Source organism: Papio anubis, chromosome 18 (genome assembly GCF_008728515.1).
Source record: "Papio anubis isolate 15944 chromosome 18, Panubis1.0, whole genome shotgun sequence".
Lineage (NCBI taxonomy): Eukaryota > Metazoa > Chordata > Mammalia > Primates > Cercopithecidae > Papio > Papio anubis.
Window position 1 is genome coordinate 58,273,418 of NC_044993.1, and position 18,954 is coordinate 58,292,371.

The following is an 18,954-nucleotide window of genomic DNA, read 5'->3' on the forward strand; positions in this document are numbered from 1 at the left end:
AATCTTTTAGGGGTAAGTAACGGCACAGTTTGGGAACTGCACAGACTTGAGGTTGCACTCTCAGCTCTCCCACTTAGCAAGATGTTCCACCTGTCAATTGAAAACATGATCTATCCTGCGATATGCTAAGAAACCACATGTGTTTACAGAACAAAGAACATATAACCGTTTCTGCAGAAGGGATGCAGCAGAGACGACTGACTGCCTACACAATTTCTCCTTCTTTCCAACAGAAACTTCTTTATTTTTCTGAGACAGAGTCTTGCTCTGTCACCCAGGCTGGAGTGCAGTGGTGCAATCTTGACTCACTGCAACCTCCGCCTCCCGGGTTCAAGCAATCTCCTGTCTCAGCCTTCCGAGTAGCTGGGATTACAGGCACATGCCATCATACCTGGCTAATTTTTGTATTTTTAGTAGAGACAGGGTTTCATCATATTGGTCAGGCTGGTCTCAAACTCCTGACTTCAGGTGATCCACCCACCTCAGCCTCCCAAAGGGCTAGAACTACAGGCGTAAGCCACCACGCCCAGGCCCAACAGAAACTTATTGCTGGGAAGTGCTATGTGCCCAGCTGAAACACGACACTTCCCAGGGTCCCTTGTGAATAGAGCTGGTCCCATGACTAAGTTCTGGACAATTAGATGTACAGGTGTCCCTCTGATCCAAGGTTTCGCTTTCCACGGCTATATGGTTTGGCTGTGTCCCCACCCACATCTCATCCTGAATTGTAGTTCCGTTAATCCCCATGTGTCATCGGAGGGACCAGCTGGAAATAACCGAATCATAGGGGCAGATTCCCCCAACCTGTTCGCATGATAGTGAGTTAGTTCTCACAAGATCTGATGGTTTTATAGGGGAGCTCCCTGACTTCGTGGCGCCCTCATTCTTCTTCCTGCCGCCATGTGAAGGAGGACATGTTTGCTTCTCCTTCTGCCATGGCCTCCTCAGCCGTGCGGAACTGTGAGTCAATCACATCTCTTTCCTCAATAAATTACCCAGTATTGGGTATTTCTTCACAGCAGCATGAGGATAAACTAATACACATGGTTTTGGTTATCCATGGTCAACTGCGATCGAAAAACAGTAAATGAAATGCAATAAATAAATGAAATGAAATAAATGAAAAATTTCAGAAATAAATAATGTGTTTAAGTTTTAAATTGTGCACCCTTCTGAGTACTGTGATGAAATCTCCCCCAGTCCCATCTGGGGTGTGAATCATCCCTTTGTCCAGCAGATCCACGCTGCAGACCCTCCCTGCCAGTTTAGTCACTTAACAGCCATATCGGTTATCAGACTGACTGCCATGGTACTATGGGGCTTATGTGTAAGTAACCCGAATTTACTCAATAATGCTCCTGGCTGGGCACAGTGGCTCACGCCTGTAATCCCAGCACTTTGGGAGGCCGAGGTGGGCGGATCACTTGGGGTCAGGAGTTTGAGACCAGCCTGGCCAACATGGTGAAACCCTGTCTCCACTAAAAATACAAAAACTAGCTGGGCGTGGCGCATGCCTGTAATCCCAGCTACTTGGGAGGCTGAGGCAAGAGAATCGCTTGAACCCAGGAGGCAGATGTTGCAGTGAACCGAGATTCCATCACTGCACTCCAGCCTGGAGGACAGAGCTAGACTCTGTCTCAAAAATAATAATAATAATAATAATAATAATAATAATATAATAATAAAAATAACGCCTCTAAAGTGCAGCAGTAGTGACACTGGCATATTGTTATAATTGCTCTATTTTATTATAAATTACTGCTATTAATCTCTTATTATGCCAAATTTATAAATGAAACTTTATCATAGGTATGTATGTACAGGAAAAAAAAACAGTATATGTAGGATTCAATACTATCTGCGGTTTCAGGCATCCATTAGGAGGGGTCTTAGAATGTGTGCCTGCAGATAAGGGAGTAGTGCTGGTTCAGCACCCATATGCTCCCTTGTCCTACTTCCCTTCCTTGGTCTCACTGACTGAAATATAGATATAATGGCTGGAGCTCCAGCAGCAACCTTGGACCATGAGGCCAACTTAAGAATGAAAGGCTTGTATAAATATGGTAAGATTATTAAAATGTTTAAATAAAAGCAGGTATCTGGGATATTTAACTCATGAAGCTGCCATACCAGCCCTTAACAGCCTACCTCTAAATTTCTATTATCACAGAGAAAAAGAAACATCTGTCTTATTTAAGCTGCTATTATTCATGTTTTTTCTTTAGTTCCTGTCTCCTGCAGGAGGCTTAGGAACTAAAGAATTTTATACTTGAAGAAATTTTAGGCTGGGCGCAGTGGCTCACACCTGTAATCCCAACACTTTGGGAGGTCGACGTGGGTAGATCACCTGAGGTCAGGAGTTTGAGACCAGCCTGGCCAACATTGGTGAAACCCCATCTCTACCAAAAATACAAAAATTAGCCGGCCGTGGTGGATCACGCCTGTTAACTTGGGAGGCTGAGGCAGGGGAATCACTTGAACTGGGAGGTGGCGGTTGCAGTAAGCCAAGATTGCGCCACTGCACTCCAGCCTGGGCGACAGAGCAAGACTCTGTCTCAAAAAAAAAAAAAAAAGAAATTTTAATAATGAAGTTGTCTTTACAGCGATAGGTTTTGTTTCCTTTTTGAACTGACAAGTGGAAAAATAAAACTTAGGAAAAAAGTGCATTTTGTTATTGTGAGCAAAAAAACAATTTAGGTATTTGAAACTGACAAAAACAAATCTACATGCTTCAAAAGCATCACACTGGGGACACAGTGAGATAAAACGAGGCTTTAGGTAACACTGGTGTATAATGCACAGTAGGGCTTGTCCTGAACACTAAGACTTCACCCCTTACCTGGACGAAGAAGTAGATGAGGCCAAGGGGCGGGATGATGATTGCGGCGATGGGCGTGGCCAGCAGGATAACGATGCAGGCACCGATAACGTTGAACAGGGAGCCCATGAACATCTTGATGACCTCCGGGATCATGGAGTCCACCGTGTCCAGCTCCTTGGAGAAGCGGTTTACCAGGTTCCCACTGGGGGTCCGCTCAAAGAAGCTCATGGGTGACCGCAGGATGCTGTGCAGCAGGTCCACGTGCAGATAGCGGGAAGCCAAGATGCCCCCGATGGACACGGCCATGGAGTAGCCAAACACGGCGATCCCTGAAGACACTTGGAGTTAAACTCCACAATGCGGAGGGGGAGCTGACCAGGCACTGCAGGGAGGAGTGGCTGTGCGGACGAGGCAGGCCTGGACTGCCAACTTCTAACAATGATAATAATGATGAGCCATGCATGGGGGCTCACACCTGTCATCCCAGCACTTTGGGAGGCCAAGGCGGGTGGATCACTTGAGGTCAGGAGATTGAGACCAACCTGGCTGACACAGTGAAACCCCACCTGTACTAAAAATACAAAAATTAACCAGGCACAGTGGCAGGCGCCTGTAATCCCAGCTACTCGGGAGGATGAGGCAAGGGAATCGTTTGAATCCGGGAGGTGGAGGTTGCAGTGAGCCGAGACTACGTCACTCCACTCCAACATGGGCGACACAGTGAGACTCCATCTCAAAAACAAAATGATAATAATAATAATGATGATGATGATGATGATGATGATGGTGGTGGTGGCTATTATTCAGAGGGTACTTCCTATGTGCTAAGCACTGTGCTGGGTTTTACATGTAACTAATTTTTATGATGACTCCGAATAACTTCTATTACTACCCAATTTACAGATAAGAAAACTGAAGTCCAGATAGGTGAATGCCTTTGCCCTTAGTATACTGTGCCTATCAGAGGCAGAACTGGGATATTAATCCAGACAGCCTGCTCTTAATCCACACGCCATACTCCTCTAGACCAGGGGTCTCCGATCCTGGGGCCACAGATTGGCAGCAGTCCATGACCTGCCAGGAACCAGGCCCCACAGCAGGAGGTGAGCGGTGGGCAAGTGAGCTGATATCACCACCTGAGCTCTGTCTCCTGTGAGCTCAGCAGTGGCATTAGATCCTCCTAGTAGCGCAAACCCTACCGTGACCTGTGCATGCAAGGGACCTAGGTTGTGGGCTTCTTATGATAATCTAACTAATGCCTGATGATCTAAGGTGGAACAACTTCATCCCGAAATCATCCCCCACCCTTTCCATGAAACCCGTCTCTAGTGCCAAAAAGGCTGGGGATCACTGCTTTAGAACAGTGTTATCTAAGATGATTTTCTGAAATGATGGAAATGATGGCTACTGAGCACTTGAAACCTGTCTAGTCTCATCGAATAAATCTTTAATTTTATTTTTCTTCTGAGAGGGGGTCTCTCCCATCCTGTCACCCAGGGTGGAGTGCAGGGCTGTGATCATGGCTCACAGAAGCCTCGACCTCCTGGGCTCAAGCAATCCTCCCACCTCAGCCTCCTGAGTAGCAGGGATTACAGGCATGTGCCACCATGCCCAGCGAATTTTTGCACTTTTGTAGAGACAGGGTTTTGCCATGTTGCCCAGGCTGGTCTTGAACCCCTGGACTAAGCGATCCACCCGCCTTGGCCTTCCAAAGTGCTGGGATTACAGGCGTGAGCTATTGCACCTGGCCTTTATTTAAGTTTAACAAATGAAATTAAAATAGCCAACTGTGTCTTACAACTACTGCACCAGACAGCACAGCTCTGAAACAGACATTGTTGCTGTGTGAGTTCAGGTAATACCACACCCTCTCTGTTCTCTATCTTCCCTCAATTATAATTTGTAGGCCACAGTCCTTTCCGCTAATGGCAAGGAAAGGGGAGGGTAGGGATTGAAAGAGTCAAGGAATCCATGTGTGCTCTGCTATCAGCAGGTCTTCCCAAAGCCGCCTCCTGGAGATCCTGAGACACTGGTGGTTCTCTCAAACAATGCACAGGAGGCCACTGTGCGTTCCAGAGCAGCAACTCCTAGGAACAGAGGCTTCTGTCTCGGCCTCTTTATAGGAAGACACCCAACAGGCAGGGGCTCAAGTGACAGGCTCTGAAGCCAATGCTGCCAAATCCCATCTCTGCCACTTACCACCTATGGGACCTTCTATAGGTCACTGAATCTCTGTTTCCTCATCTGTACAATGGGACAATGACGCTAACCTCAGAGCACTGTGAAATGTAAAGTCCCCATCTGGCAATGTGCCTGGCATACAGGAAGTGCTCAAATGTGTCAACACTATCCATTTACTGTGAATATGTCATATGGACCATACATGTGTATTTGCAAACACAGCTCACATACTGTATAGCACAGTGGATAACAGCGTGAGCTTCTGAGCCAGACTGCCCTGTTCAGTGCCAATACTGCCATGTATTAGCTGTGTGACTTTCAGCAACTCACTCAACCTCTCTGGGCCTCAATTGCTGTATCTCCAAAATGGGGGAAATATTAACTCCTACCTCACAGGACTGCTGCAGGGATAAAATAAGTTAAAACACGTGGAAGTGTTTAGAACACAGCCAAGCACCAAGTAAATGCTCCGTAAACGCCAGCTGTTATTATCAACGCTGCTGCATTTGAGGACTCCCATAGAACCACACAGAATGGTATAGAGCAGGGGGTTTTGTTTGTTTTTTGAGACAGGGTCTTGCTCTGTCGCCCAGGCTGGAGTGCAGTGGTGCAATCATAGGTCGAACTGTAGGCTCAAACTCCTGGGCTCAAGTAATCTTCTGACCTCAGCTGCCCAAGTAGCTGAGACTACAGGCACATACCACCACGTGCACCTGTAGTTTATTTTATTTACCTATTTTTTTACTTATCTATTTTTTCTAGAGATAGGGTCTCACTATGTTGCCCAGGCTGGTCTCAAACATCTGGCCTCAAGCGATCCTCCGACTTCAGCCTCCCAAAGTGTGGGATTACAGGTGTGAGCCACCAAGCCTGGCCAACAGCAGGGTTTCTCAATCTTGTGACAACCAAAATCATCTCCAGATATTGTCAAACATCCCTGGGGGACAACACTGCCCATAACTGGGAATTACTAGTATGAGCCAATTTCCGCCCTCGTTCAGCAGGCAAAAGTCCACAAATGAGACCTCACAGAAGCTCTGTCACCCTTACAAAGCAAATAGGGTCACGGGGGTCCTTCCCAACCCACAGTGCTTCCAGTGGCCTCTGTTCTCAACTGTCCTCATCTGTAAAATGGGCACACTGGAGCACTCCTCCCATCTACCACCAAGGCCCATATGAACAAAGGACTCAAACACTGACTCTACAAATATCTGAGCGTCTACTGGCTGACAGCTACTGTTCCTCTGGGTTTGGCTTGGTTTGGGGTCCCACAAAACCCTGAGGACACTAAGGATCCATTTCTATAATTAGACAAAGTCACAACAGGGGCCCAAATCGGGCGGGGTGGGAGACAGTGGCACCCACCTTGCGAAATGCCCAGGGCTCCATAGACGCTCAGCCGGACCTTCGTGTGCTCCTGGGTCCCGTTGACTATGGGGTCATCAGTCCAGAGGCTGAGCCAATAGTTGGAAGCCAGCGCGGCCACATGGTTACATATGAAAAGGAAGATGCTGAGAAAGGAGATGAAGAGTCCGATGGCCTTCATGTAGTCCCAGTACACGGAAAGTTTGACCTGGAGACCATGGGAGATAAGGCAGCTTAGCACACGCATGCACCCAGCCCCAGCCCCACAAGGTCAGGGACTTCACCAGCACTGCGCCACCCAGCTGCCTGTCTTTGCTCCTACCTAGAACACCCTCCCCTTTAGCTACTGGACAAAGTCAGCAGTAAACAAAGTCCAGGGCCAGGCGCCGTGGCTCACACGTGTAATCCCAACACTTTGGGAGGCTGAGGTGGGCAGATCAACTGAGGTAGAGAGTTCGAGACCAGTCTGGCCAATATGGCAAAACCCCGCCTCTACTGAAAATATAAAAAATTAGCCAGGTGTGGTGGTGGGCACCTGTCATCCCAGCTAATGGTGAGCCTGAGGCAGAAGAATTGCTTTAACCCAGGAGGCAGAGGTTGCAGCAGTGAGCCAAGATTGCCCCACTGCACTCCAGCCTGAGTGACCAAGTGAGACTCCAGCTCAAAAAGAAAAAAAAAAAAAAAAAATAGGGTCTCTGCCCTCATGCATGGAGCTTCCAGTCGCGTGGTGAGAGAGGCTCCCATCAAATCATCCCAGAAAAATGCATCATCACAGAGAAGGGCCGTAAACGGCGCACAATTCCACATAAGTATAAAATTGGACATCCTGACCTAATGCTGTCTAGAGAGGTATTGGGGGAGGTTTCTTCAAGGAAGTGACATTGAAGAGTTAAACCAAGGCCAGGTGCAGTGGCCCACGCCTGTAATCCCAGCACTTCAGGAGGCCGAGGCAGGTGGATCACCTGAGGTCAGGAGTTTGAGACCAGCCCGGCCAACATGACGAAATCCCTTCCCTACTAAAATACAAAAACTAGCCAGGCCTGTTGGCAGGCACATGTAATCTCAGCTACTCGGGAGGCTGAGGCAGGAGAATCGTTTGAGCTTGAGAGGCGGAGCTTGCAGTGAGCCGAGATTGCGCCACTGCACTCTGGCCTGGGCGACACAGAGAGACTCTGTCTCTAAAAAATAAAAACAATAAAGGGTATTGGCTGGGCAGGGTGGCTCATTCCTATAATCCCAGCACTTTGGGAGGCTGAGGCCGGTGGATCACCTGAGGTCAGGAGTCCGAGACCAGCCTGGCCAACATGAGGAAACCTTGTCTCTACAAAAAACACAAAAACCAGTCGGACATGGGGCACGTGCCTGCAGTCCCAGCTACTCAGGAGGAGGCTAAGGCACAACAGTTGTTTGAACACGGAGGCGGAGGCTGCAGTGAGCCAAAGTTGCGCCACTGCATACCAGCCTGGGTGACAGAGGATGACACTGCCTCCAGGAAAAAACAAAAGGAGTTAAACCATCTGAAAATGGAAAAAACGTGGCAGAAACAGCACGTGCAAAAGCCCTGAGGTAGGAGGGAACACAGCGCAGCTGCGGAACTGAGAGAAGGCACTGGTGGCTGGAGCCAGATCATGGAACAGCAACGAACAAGAGGTTGAAGAAACAGGTCGCAGTCAGACCACACATGGCATGGGAGACTCGGGTCAGGATTCCAACTTTTATGCCAAGACTGACAGAAAGCAGAAGCCACCAATGAGCTTTAAGCAATGTGTGACATGTTGCCTGGCAACCAAGGCCAAGTGTCACCTCCACACCCCAACTGGGCCAGCCTCTCCCAATTCCTTTCCCTCTGAGCACAGAACACCGTCTCACCCATTTTCCCAGTGCCCAGCTCGCTCTGGAGGCGAAGCTGCGAGTTTCTTGCCCTCCTGTATTCCCTGTGGTGCCCAGCATGGGTCTAAACAAATCAGTCTAGCCTCCTGACATGACAGACAGGGCTCTCTGCTTTAGGCCAGCCCCTGCCTAAACCACCTGGCTTGGTTTCAAGAAATTCCAGCGATCTTTACCCGTGTCTGTGCTCACTGTCATTTCAAGCTTTTCATGCTGAACTTTGGGTCGTAAAAATCATCTGGAAACTGGGCGCGGTGGCTCACACCTATAATGCCAGCACTTTGGGAGGCCAAGGCAGGAGAATCACTTGAGCCCAGGAGTTCGAGACCAGGCTGGGAAACATGGTAGGAGCCTGTCTCTACAAAAGATTTTAAAATTAGCTAGGTGTGGTGGTCCACCCCTCTAGTCCCAGGTACTCAGGAAGCTGAGCCAGGAGGATCTCCTGAACCCAGAAGCTTAAGGCTGCAGTGAACACTGGTCACACCACTGCACTCCAGCCTGAGTGACCCACTGAGGCCCTGCCCCCACCAGAAAAAAAAACAAGAATCATCTGACCCTACGGTCTAGCTGAAAGGTAACAGGTGAAAGATAACAGGTCTGGTGTGTACCTGATTGCTTCCTTTCGAGTTTTCAAGTTTCCATTCTGGAAAATGAAGTATGTGGGTGAGGAGACAGGTCATAATTGAGAATGTGTTTACTTCACCACTTGGCTTCATCATATGCAGCCAAGCTGCTGCCATCCCTGAAATTAGCCTGCAGCGTTCGGGAACCTCTTTCTCATGAGCAATGGAATGCGGTGGGCTTGGGGGTCACAAATGACAAGTGTGTGGCCAGGTGTGGTGGCTCACATCTGTAATCCCAGAAGCAGGCAAGTCACTTGAGCCCAGGAGTTCAAGACCAGCCCGGGAAATAGGGTGAAACCTCATCTCTACAAAAAATAAAGAAAATTAGTCAAGCATGGTGGTGCACACATGTAGTCCCAGCTACTCGGGAGGCTGAGGTGGGAGAATCACTTGAATCTGGGAGGTGGAGGCTGCGGTGAGCCATGATTGTGCCACTGCACTCCATCCTGGGTGACAGAGTCAGACCCTGTCTCAGAAAAAAAAAAAGAAAACAAATTAAAAAAACAAAAAAAAAAGGCCAGGCACCATGGCTCACGCCTGTAATCTCAGCACCAGCATTTTGGGAGGCTGAGGTGGGCGGATCACGAGGTCAGAAGTTTGAGACCAGCCTGGCCAACATAGTGAAACCCCATCTCTACCAAAAATACAAAAATTAGCTGGGCATGGTGACGCATGCCTGTAGTCCCAGTTACTAGGGAGGCTGAGGCAGGAGAATCACTTGAACCCGGGAGGCGGAGGTTGCAATGAGCTAAGATTGCGCCATGGCACTCCAGCGTCTCAAATAAAAAAAAAAAAAAAGAAAGAAATGATGAGCGTGTTGTGCCTGGCTCCACTCCTGGTCCAACTTTGACAAGTTACAAGCCCCCTGGCTTTGGTGTTCCTTGAATATAAAATCGGAGTTAAGTGAGCATTAAATGGGCCTGGCATCTCTGGCCCTTCCTTCCCATGTCCTGTGATTTGGGGTAATTTCTCTGGCTTCCTGGAGGGTCACTAAGGGTAAGGCGGGAGAGGACACCACAGTCACCTCTGCCCCTTGTTATGGTCCTGACTGTGATGACAAGTTAAGAAGCCAGGAACAGACAGTCCTGGGAAGTTCGGGACACATCCGGGCGGATCTAAGAAAAGGTGCCCCAACCTCACTCCCCCGCTACCACCTTTCATGGGTTTTTTGTTTTTCTTTATCTGCATGCTCATTTTTTACCTACTTTAAAAATTCAACTCCCTTTTTTTAAAAAAAAAAAAACATAACCACATGTATTTTTAAAAATAAACTTTGGATCACCACCACAAATGGAGAATTATTAACATTTGCCCAAAATAGACGATCTTTAAAAACAATAAAACAGGAGCTCAAAACCTGGTCCCCTTGTTACGAAGAGAGGCCAGTGGTTGTTGGGTACTGAAGGCAGGGTAGGACCCAACTGAGACTTTCTCAGGGACATAATCATTAGGACCAAATGAGAAATGAAAAGTAAGCAGGGCGCAGTGCTCACGCCTCTAATCCCAGCACCTGGGGAGGCCAACGTGGGTGGATCACCTGAGGTCAGGAGTTCAAGGGCAGCCGGACCAACATGGTGAAACCCTGTCTCTACTACAAACACAAAAATTAGCTGGGCGAGGTAGCGAGTGTTTGTAATCCCCGCTACTCAGGAGGCTGAAGCAGGAAAATTGCTTGAACCGAGGAGGCAGAGGGTGTAGTGAGCCGAGATCGCACCATCGCACTCCAGCCATGGCGACAGAGTGAGACTCTGTTTCAAAAAAAAAAAGAAAAGAAAAAAAAAGAAATGTAACAAACATTCATCTGTCATTTAATGTGTCTGTGCACAACCGGAAACCATCTCATGCACAACTGAACCCCACATTGCAGGAAGCCCTGATTTAAAGCATCCAGCTTGCCTCTAGCTAATGAGATCCCCTGAGCTGCTCAGGTAGTCAGTAGAGCAGAGACTGCAAGTATCAACCCTGAAGTCTGCCAGGGTTCAAATCCCAGTTCTGCCGCTGACCAGCGGTGACCTTGGGTCAGTCACTTAGCCTCTCCTGCCTCAGTTTCTGGTGCTGTAAACAGTACTTCAGAGGTGTGTTGTGATGGACACGTGAGTTCACACAGACAGGGCACTTTGCACAGTGCCAGTGCACAGCGGGCGCTCTGTCAACTCCAGCCACCATCATCATTTAAGGAGCGAATCTCACCTGCCCTGTCTGTGCCTTGTCAGCCTCCATCAGCTTCCACGTCTCCTCCTTCTTGGCCCCATCTTTCTGCAGTTCCGCGGTGCTGTTGTGTTGCCTGCTGACGTCCCCGCTGTAGGAGGAGGAGCTGCTGAGCTGTCTGGAGAAGCAAAGCACGGGGGTGTCAACCGCATGGATGCCTCAGGCAGGGGTGGAGGGCTCCCTGCTCGGGCTGCTACTGTGGGTCTGAACCATGGCATAAGAGACGGAGTGTTTCCACACGCACACGTAAACATATATATGAACACGTGCACATGTGCACCACACCCCACCATGTCGTTCCCCAGGGTTCCAGGTCCCCAGAGAAAGGCAGTGTCTCAGGCAGGAATGAGACCTGGGGGAAACGCGATCTGTGATGATCTCTGGGAGGCTGCAAAAAGCCCATGACCACTGATAGGCAAAAAGTGCGTGCTTGCCTTTTTTTTTTTTTTTTTTTTTTTTTAGATCAATTCTAATTGATCTCAAAACAAACAAACAAACCGCCAATAAAAGATAAAACAGGGCGCATCACAGAACATTTTTCAAACACGAAAAACATTCAAAATGTAACACATGATGAAAAACACAGAGAAAAGTACCCAGCGAGTTCAATTCTCTAGTTTTACAAATGTGGCGGGGGTTGGGGAAGGAACTTGCCCTGGCTGCTCCTTCACAAAAGCGTGTTACTCAGAAAGTACTATTCGGCCAGGTACAGTGGCTCCCACCTGTAATCCCTGCACTTTGGGAGGCCAAGGCGGGTGGATCACTTGAGGCCAGGAGTTCAAGACTAGCCTGGCCAACATGGTGAAACCCCGTCTCTACTAAAAATACAAAAATTAGCCGGGCATGGTGGCACGTGCCCGTAGTCCCAGCTACTCGGGACACTGAGGCAGGAGAATCGCTTGAATCTCAGAGACAGAAGTTGCAGTGAGCCATGATTGCGCCACTGCACTACAGCCTCAGCGACACAGTAAGACCCTGTCTCAAATTTAAAAAAAAAAAAAAAAAAAAAAAAATAGCACCTTTTGCACATCAGTGGTCATCAGCTTTATGCAGACCCCCACAGATGATCACAGATTGCACTGCCGCCAGTTTAGTGTTCAGTGGCTGAGACTGCGCCAGTGCACACTGTACTCTAGCCTGGGTGATAGAGGGAGACTCCATGTCAAAAAAAAAAAAAAAAGACAGAAAGAAATTATGGCGGTCATGGAAAACACAGCTGTGGCTCATTGCCGTGGAAATTTCTATACCTTCCTCTACCTACTTATCTCCTGCACAAGATTACAAGCTACCTGAGGTCAGGAGCCCCATGTGAGTCATCCCTGCAGCCCCAGAACTGTGTTCCCTGAAAATACTTCCTGAAGGATGAATAAACCTCCAGCACCTCCCCTCTCTTTGAACTAAGGCCTGGGGGTGCGTAACCTTTCTGAACCCATGAGATCTGCGCAACGGTCTTCGGTTAAGGCCAAGTGAAGTGGAAGTGGCCCTCAAAGCCAAAAGCAAGAGTGAGTTTTCAGGGAGCAGAGGGAAGAATCCGAACCAACTCTGGATGGAATCTAGAATTCAGATGGGGAGCTGGGGCTTCCTACTCCATGATGTAGGACTTCACAAGTCACACACCTTGGACAGAAAATCTTACATCCTTCTACACTCATGCACTGTCTGGAGCCTCCCACTACAATTTAGGCTGTGTGAGATGATAACAATGGCAAAACTGACATCTACCAAGTGTTTGTCTGTTCCAGGCACAGTGCTGGGCCGCATCGTCTTTGCTCTCTCCTGACCCCTATAGCAACTGCAGGTCCGCGATCCCTTCTCAAATCTCTGGGGTCAGGTATGTTTAGTCTCTGACTTTGTCAATTTTTGTTGTTGCTGTTGTTTTGCTGTTTTCTGGGGTTTTTTTGTTTGTTTTTGTTTTTTGAGACGGAGTCTCGCTCTGTCACCCAGGCTGCAGTGCCATGGTGCGATCTCAACTCATTGCAACCTCCACCTCCCAGCTTCAAGTGATTCTCATGCCTCAGCCTCCCGAGTAGCTGGGACTACAGGCATGCACCACCATGCCTAGATAATTTTTTTATCTTTGGTAGAGACAGGGTTTCATCATGTTGGTCAAGCTGGTCTTGGACTCCTGTCCTCAGGTGATCCACCCACCTCGGACTCCTGTCCTCAGGTGATCCACCCACCTCAGCCTCCCAAAATGCTGGGATTATAGGCGTAAGCCACCATGCCTGGCCAACTTAGCCAATTTTTAAAAACTAGTATGGTTAACATACTGCATACGGTATAAATCCCCGAGGATCTAAGGAAACCCTCTATAATCAAACACAAACATACTTCCTTTTTTGTAGAGATGGGGTCTTGCTGTGTTGCCCAGTGTGGTCTCAAACTCCTGGCCTCAAGCGATCCTTCTGCCTCAACCTCCCAAAATGCTGAGATTACAAGCATAAGCCACCATACCTGGCCTTGAGACAGTTTTAAATCGAATACCGCTTCATAAAGTCTAAACCTTCCAGGCCCCACCAAGGGATCTGAGCAAAGACTCACGCCATATAAGGAACATGAGTGTCAGAAGCGGGGACAGATGGTTAAATCATGAGGACTGTGTGTGTCGTGCCACCTGGCAAGAAGAGTGCCACATTCCTTCTTTGGGCCTCTATGCTCCGAAAAGCAAGGTCTTTGGAGGATTTGGGAGGGGAGGCAGAAAGACCAGGCCTTCCAGGACCCCAGGGGGCCGAGGCCTTTCTTTTGCCCCTCCACTTGTCCTCCCGCTGACAGGGCAGGGTCCTCGGGTTGGGGCCGCCCTCCCCGCTCTTACCTCTGCAGTTGCTTCCCTGCACTGTCTGTCACCAGCATGCCATTCTCCATTTGCTTTGCTTCCTTCCCTGGACCGCTGATGCCCGTGACCCCTGGCAGAAGAGAGACAAAGGCGGCAAGTGGGGTTACATAAGCCAGATGCTAAAACCAAGGGCAAGAAACACCAGCCACTACAGGGAGGAGACAGCAGAGCACCTGGCCGCCAGGATGATCGGAAATAGGAGACCTGCTCTGCAGAGGCCACAGACAGGCTGTCTGGTTGTGGGGCAGGTGGTATTTGGGGTTCAGTCCCTTGGGGCAGGGACAGTGCTTCGCAACTGTGCAAAGGGCTCCATCCACTGAGGGAACTGGGCCTGAGCCAGCATCCTGTGACAGCAGCAATGGGTAAAACGCAGCCCAGAGAACAGTAGCTCTGCTGTGTTAAACTCACTTCCTAGGACCAGGATGCAAGGAACCACACCAGGGAAAGGGCACAGCCTCCTGATTCCAAAGCACTGCAAAAAGAGGTGATACTCAAAATAGATAACCAATTTGAGAAGGGCATCAGCCAACAGGCAGAGGCCCAGAGACCCCCGTAGTGCCAGAAGTTAACCCTTCAGTTCCCAGACCACACAGAGGTCCCAAGAGTTCAGGGTAAAAAGTACCTGGGGCAGTGGCTGTCTCCACAGTAATAAGAAAGTATTTCAACATTTGAACAACTGGGGAACCGAGTTCTGTCAACAACCAGGTGAGCTTCAAAGTGGACCCTTCCCTGGTTGAGTCTTCAGATAAGACCCCAGCCCTGGCAGATGCCTTGGTTGCAGACTTAAGGAAGGACACTGATAAGGACACCAAGGGACACGGCAGCTGCATATCTGCCCTGATCCCAGGAAGAATCCACCTGGCATCAATAATAATCACCGGAACATCAACAATGACAATGACAGCCAACATTTATCAAGTGCGCTCGGGCATCGTGCTGTGTCAAAACAGATCATATCTCTTTCCCGGTTCACAATAACTCAGTGAGGATGATGACTACTGCCCCCACTCTGCACTGACTGCCTCATTCTTTGGTGCCAGGAGAGAAAGCAGCACAATGTAAGGCATGAAAGGGCTGACCCCAGAAGAGGTGGGAGAGGACCCAAGACAAAAGACACAAAAGGGATAAATATGCAGCCAGCAGCACGGTCAGGGTGACCCTGGGAACATACTCGGGTGACACAAATAAAAACAGAGCTAAAAAATGCAAAGTCTCGCAGGAACAGCCACGCCTGGAGCCACAGACACGCCTGGAAGGGAAGAGGGGGCTGCAGATCGTTCCTGGACTCAGGGAGGCGCTCCATGCCAGAGATTCTCAGTCTTGGTTGTGAATGAGTCACAGGGGGCTTTATGAATGAGCAGGTGGCAGTCGGGCACGGTGGCTCACACCTGTAATCCCCAGCACTTTCGAGGCCGAGGTGGGCGGATCACTTGAGACCAGGAGTTCGAGACCAGCCTGGCCAACATGGAAAAACCCCATCTCTATACTAAAAACACAAAAATTAGCGGGCATCGTGGTGCGCACCTGTAATCCCAGCTACTCGGGAGGCTGAGGCACTAGAATTGCTTGAACCCAGGAGGCAGAGGTTGCAGTGAGCTGAGATCGTGCCACTGCATTCCAGCCTGGGTGACAGAGCAAGACTCTGTCTCAAAAAAAAATAAAATAAAATAAAATAAATCAAAAATTAAAAAAGAAACCTCAGAAACATTAATAAACGAAAAAAAATTAAAATTAAAAAATGAGCAGGTGCCCTCGTGTCTAGCCCGGTCCCTGCGGTGACTCTGAATTAGAGCACGCTCCATCAACTGTGATGTGTGGGAAGTGCTCTCTCATTTCCTGGCTGTGCGCCTTGGGGAAATGATAAACTTTTCTGAGCCTCATCTTCCACATATGCAAAACAGGAACAGCAGCAGACCCAACCCTCATTCGTGAGAGGATGAAACGAGATCGCACGCAGGGCCTGGCACGGCGAGTGTTCAGTGATGGCAGCCCCTTAAACACGTTCTCCAGAGAACTACAGGCATAGCCAGGAACTGAGAACCTCTGCTTTAAACATTCCCTTTAATGTCAGCATCTGTTTTGTTTTGTCTAAACTAACTAAACATTAAATTAAGAAAACAAACAAACAAACAAAGCACAAATAGCCACATCACCCAGGAAGGAAGAGTGACACCAAGCAGGACTTCCCAGGCAGCCAGTTCTCACACACATGCGTAACACTGGGAACCGGCCACGCTCTTAACCACCTTTCTCTGTGCAGGAATGAGAATGTTCCAGAACACTCCCAGGGACCTCCATCCGGAGGTTGCATGCCGCAGAGAGCCCCCTCCTCCTACCAGCAGCCTCAGGCCGCCGTCCTGTAAGCCTCAGCCTTCACTTCTCCTGTTCCTCACTGACCACCAGGGTCAGTTGCGAGCTTCTGCAAGAATGCAGTGCTCGCTAAGGTTGCAGTGGCCTGCTATGGCAGTCTCACCCTCTCAACCCACCAATTAGCCTACAGGTTGAACTGGGCAGCTGGAAAATTCCACTCTGCATGGGGGAGGACCCAGCGCCTAAGAGGAGGAATCTGAGCATCGGTTAGTCCACCATCCTGTCAGCCTTTGTTTTCTTTTTCTTGTCTTGAAACAAGGTCTTCTCTGTCGCCCAGGCTGGAGTGCAGAGGTGCGATCTTGGCTCACTGCAACCTCTGCCTCTTGGGTTCAATTGATCCTACCACCTCAGTCTCCCAGGAAGCTGGGATTACAGGCACGTACCACTGCGTCCGGCTAATTCTTTTGTATTTCTAATAGAGACGGGGTTTCATCATGTTGGCCAGGCTGGTCTCAAACTCCTGACCTCAGGTGATCCAACCACCTTGGCCTTCCAGACTGCTGGGATTACAGGTGTGAGCCACTGCTCCTGGCCCCCTGTTGGCCTTTTGAAGGAATCAGCTCTCCCTCTTCCTACAGCCTTGGTGGGCCTGTCAATCAGGGTGCCTCAGATTCCCCCAGCCAAGGTGGACAGTGTCCGAGATTGCCCCATGAAAGCCCCTCTCCCAGCACTTGAACCGTCATCAGTGGTCTACAAGGACCAAAGACAGTTCATCTGTCCTAAAAGAGTCTGTATGGTCCTGGAGTCCCCATTTCCTGAGTTCTACTGGCTCAGTTCTGCCTTTGATTCATGAGTTACCCGGTATCCTTTCCAGAAAACAGCCTTTTGGTTTAAGGTGGCCAGATTCAGCTTCTGTTGCTTTTAAAAAAAAAAGCCCTTGGCTGGGACCCTCAGCCACACACTGCCGAAGGCAGGAGAGACGGGTCCACTCTGGCCACTGGAATTCCTCTAGGTGACACCCCTCCTCAGGGCCCTCCACCACCACCTGCTGCAGTTCCCCAACAGGCGCGGATCACCCTGCATCGTCTGGGCCCATGTGTGTCTTTTTTTTTTTTTTTTTGAGACGGAGTCTCGCGCTGTGTCACCCAGGCTGGAGTGCAGTGGCGCGATCTCGGCTCACTGCAAGCTCCGCCTCCCAGGTTCAGGCCATTCTCCTGCCTCAGCCTCCGAGTAGCTGGGACTACAGGCGCCCGCCACCACGCCCGGCTAGTTTTTTGTATTTTTAGTAGAGACGGGGTTTCACCATGTTAGCCAGGATGGTCTCGATCTCCTGACCTCGTGATCCGCCCGCCTCGGCCTCCCAAAGTGCTGGGATTACAGGCTTGAGCCACCGCGCCCGGCCCCATGTGTGTCTTGACTGTGCCCCAGGATGCATGGGTGGCAGCTCACAATCAAACTGTTGCCATTTATTGTCTATCCACTGTGTGCCAGGCACTTGATAAGCACGGTCCCCTCAAGGCGTGCTGGCCATGGTAACGTGACACATGAAAGAGTAAAGCTTAGCCAAGGTCACCAGCAACAATAAAGGGATCTGGGGACTCAGGCCATATCCCCCAGTGCCAGCCTCAAAGCCAGACACACAGGAAGTACCCAGTAAATGTGTGCTAAGTGAACCAATGAACAACCGGGGGAGTGAAAACCCAGACATCTGACGACACCTCCCCAGACATGCAGCGACGGTCTCGGCCCGTCTCTGGCCTCATTCGATGAGCAGAGTCAACTCCAACCCAGGCAGTACTGACCTGCTTCCTCCTCGTCCACCACTTTGCTGCCTGGGAATTCAGAAGACCCAAGATGTTGTTAAGAAGCAAAGAAAAACTCCCACCCTAAGCCCCTAACTAAATGAAGAAGTGAAAGGGCTGTCTTTTCTAAAGGGGGAGGGGCAAGAATGGCTGAAGGGTCTGCTCCATTTGTGCCTCAGTTTCCCCAACCCACACATGCTGGGTGGATCTGGGACAAGCACACTGCCGAAGACCAACCCCTTTCTCCAAAGTCATAACTGTGTTGGGTTTTTGTTTGTTGGAGACGGAGTTTCACTCTTCAGCCCAGGCTGGAGTGAAGTGGCGTGATCTCGGCTCACTGCAACCTCGGCTGCCCAGGTTCAAGCAGTTCTCTAGCCTCAGCCTCCCAAGCAGCTGGGATACAGGCGCCTGCCACCACACCTGGCTAATTTTTGTATTTTTTTTTTTAAGTTTATAATTAGATTTAATAGTATTACGATTCTAATAAGCAAGTTAAATCAGAAACCTTGAGACAATTATAAATATTTTACAGATATTTTGGAACCCAAGTATTAAGACTATAAATAAATATTAGCCCACATCTATGAAAAATGACTCATGTTTCTTTCTAATGAATTGACCATTACATTTCCGAAGTTATGAAATGGCCAACAGACCACAGAAAGACAATTCTTTAGGCTCCTGCTTGAAACCAACAGCTTCAGCAAACTGCTGGCCTTGATTCAGGGCCAAATAATTTTTGTATTTTTAGGAGAGACGAGACTTTGCCGTGTTGGCCAGGCTGGTCTCAAACTCCTGACCTCAGTTGATACACCCGCCTTGGCCTCCCAAAGTCCTAGGAATACAGGCATGAGCCACTGTGCCTGGCCAAAGTCATAACTGTGTTTAACCATAAATAGAGCTAAACAAATAATGCAGACCAAC

At 49.3% G+C, this 18,954-nt stretch overlaps 1 protein-coding gene and 1 non-coding gene across 3 annotated transcripts in view; both read right to left on the reverse strand.

The window, feature by feature from the left end:
- ABCC1 (ATP binding cassette subfamily C member 1) overlaps positions 1-18,954 on the reverse strand; it is a 192,735-nt gene that overhangs the window by 25,750 nt on the left and 148,031 nt on the right. For both annotated transcript variants that reach the window (XM_017953218.3, XM_021931786.2), the window contains 4 exons: positions 13,898-13,988; positions 11,068-11,203; positions 6,368-6,575; positions 2,840-3,150 (listed from right to left, as the gene is read on the reverse strand). In XM_017953218.3, coding sequence (XP_017808707.2) covers positions 2,840-3,150; positions 6,368-6,575; positions 11,068-11,203; positions 13,898-13,988 — 746 coding nt within the window. The remainder of the gene's footprint in view (positions 1-2,839; positions 3,151-6,367; positions 6,576-11,067; positions 11,204-13,897; positions 13,989-18,954) is intronic.
- LOC116271369 lies at positions 18,626-18,762 on the reverse strand. Its single transcript, XR_004179931.1, has one exon. It is a non-coding gene; the product is annotated as a small nucleolar RNA SNORA2/SNORA34 family (small nucleolar RNA).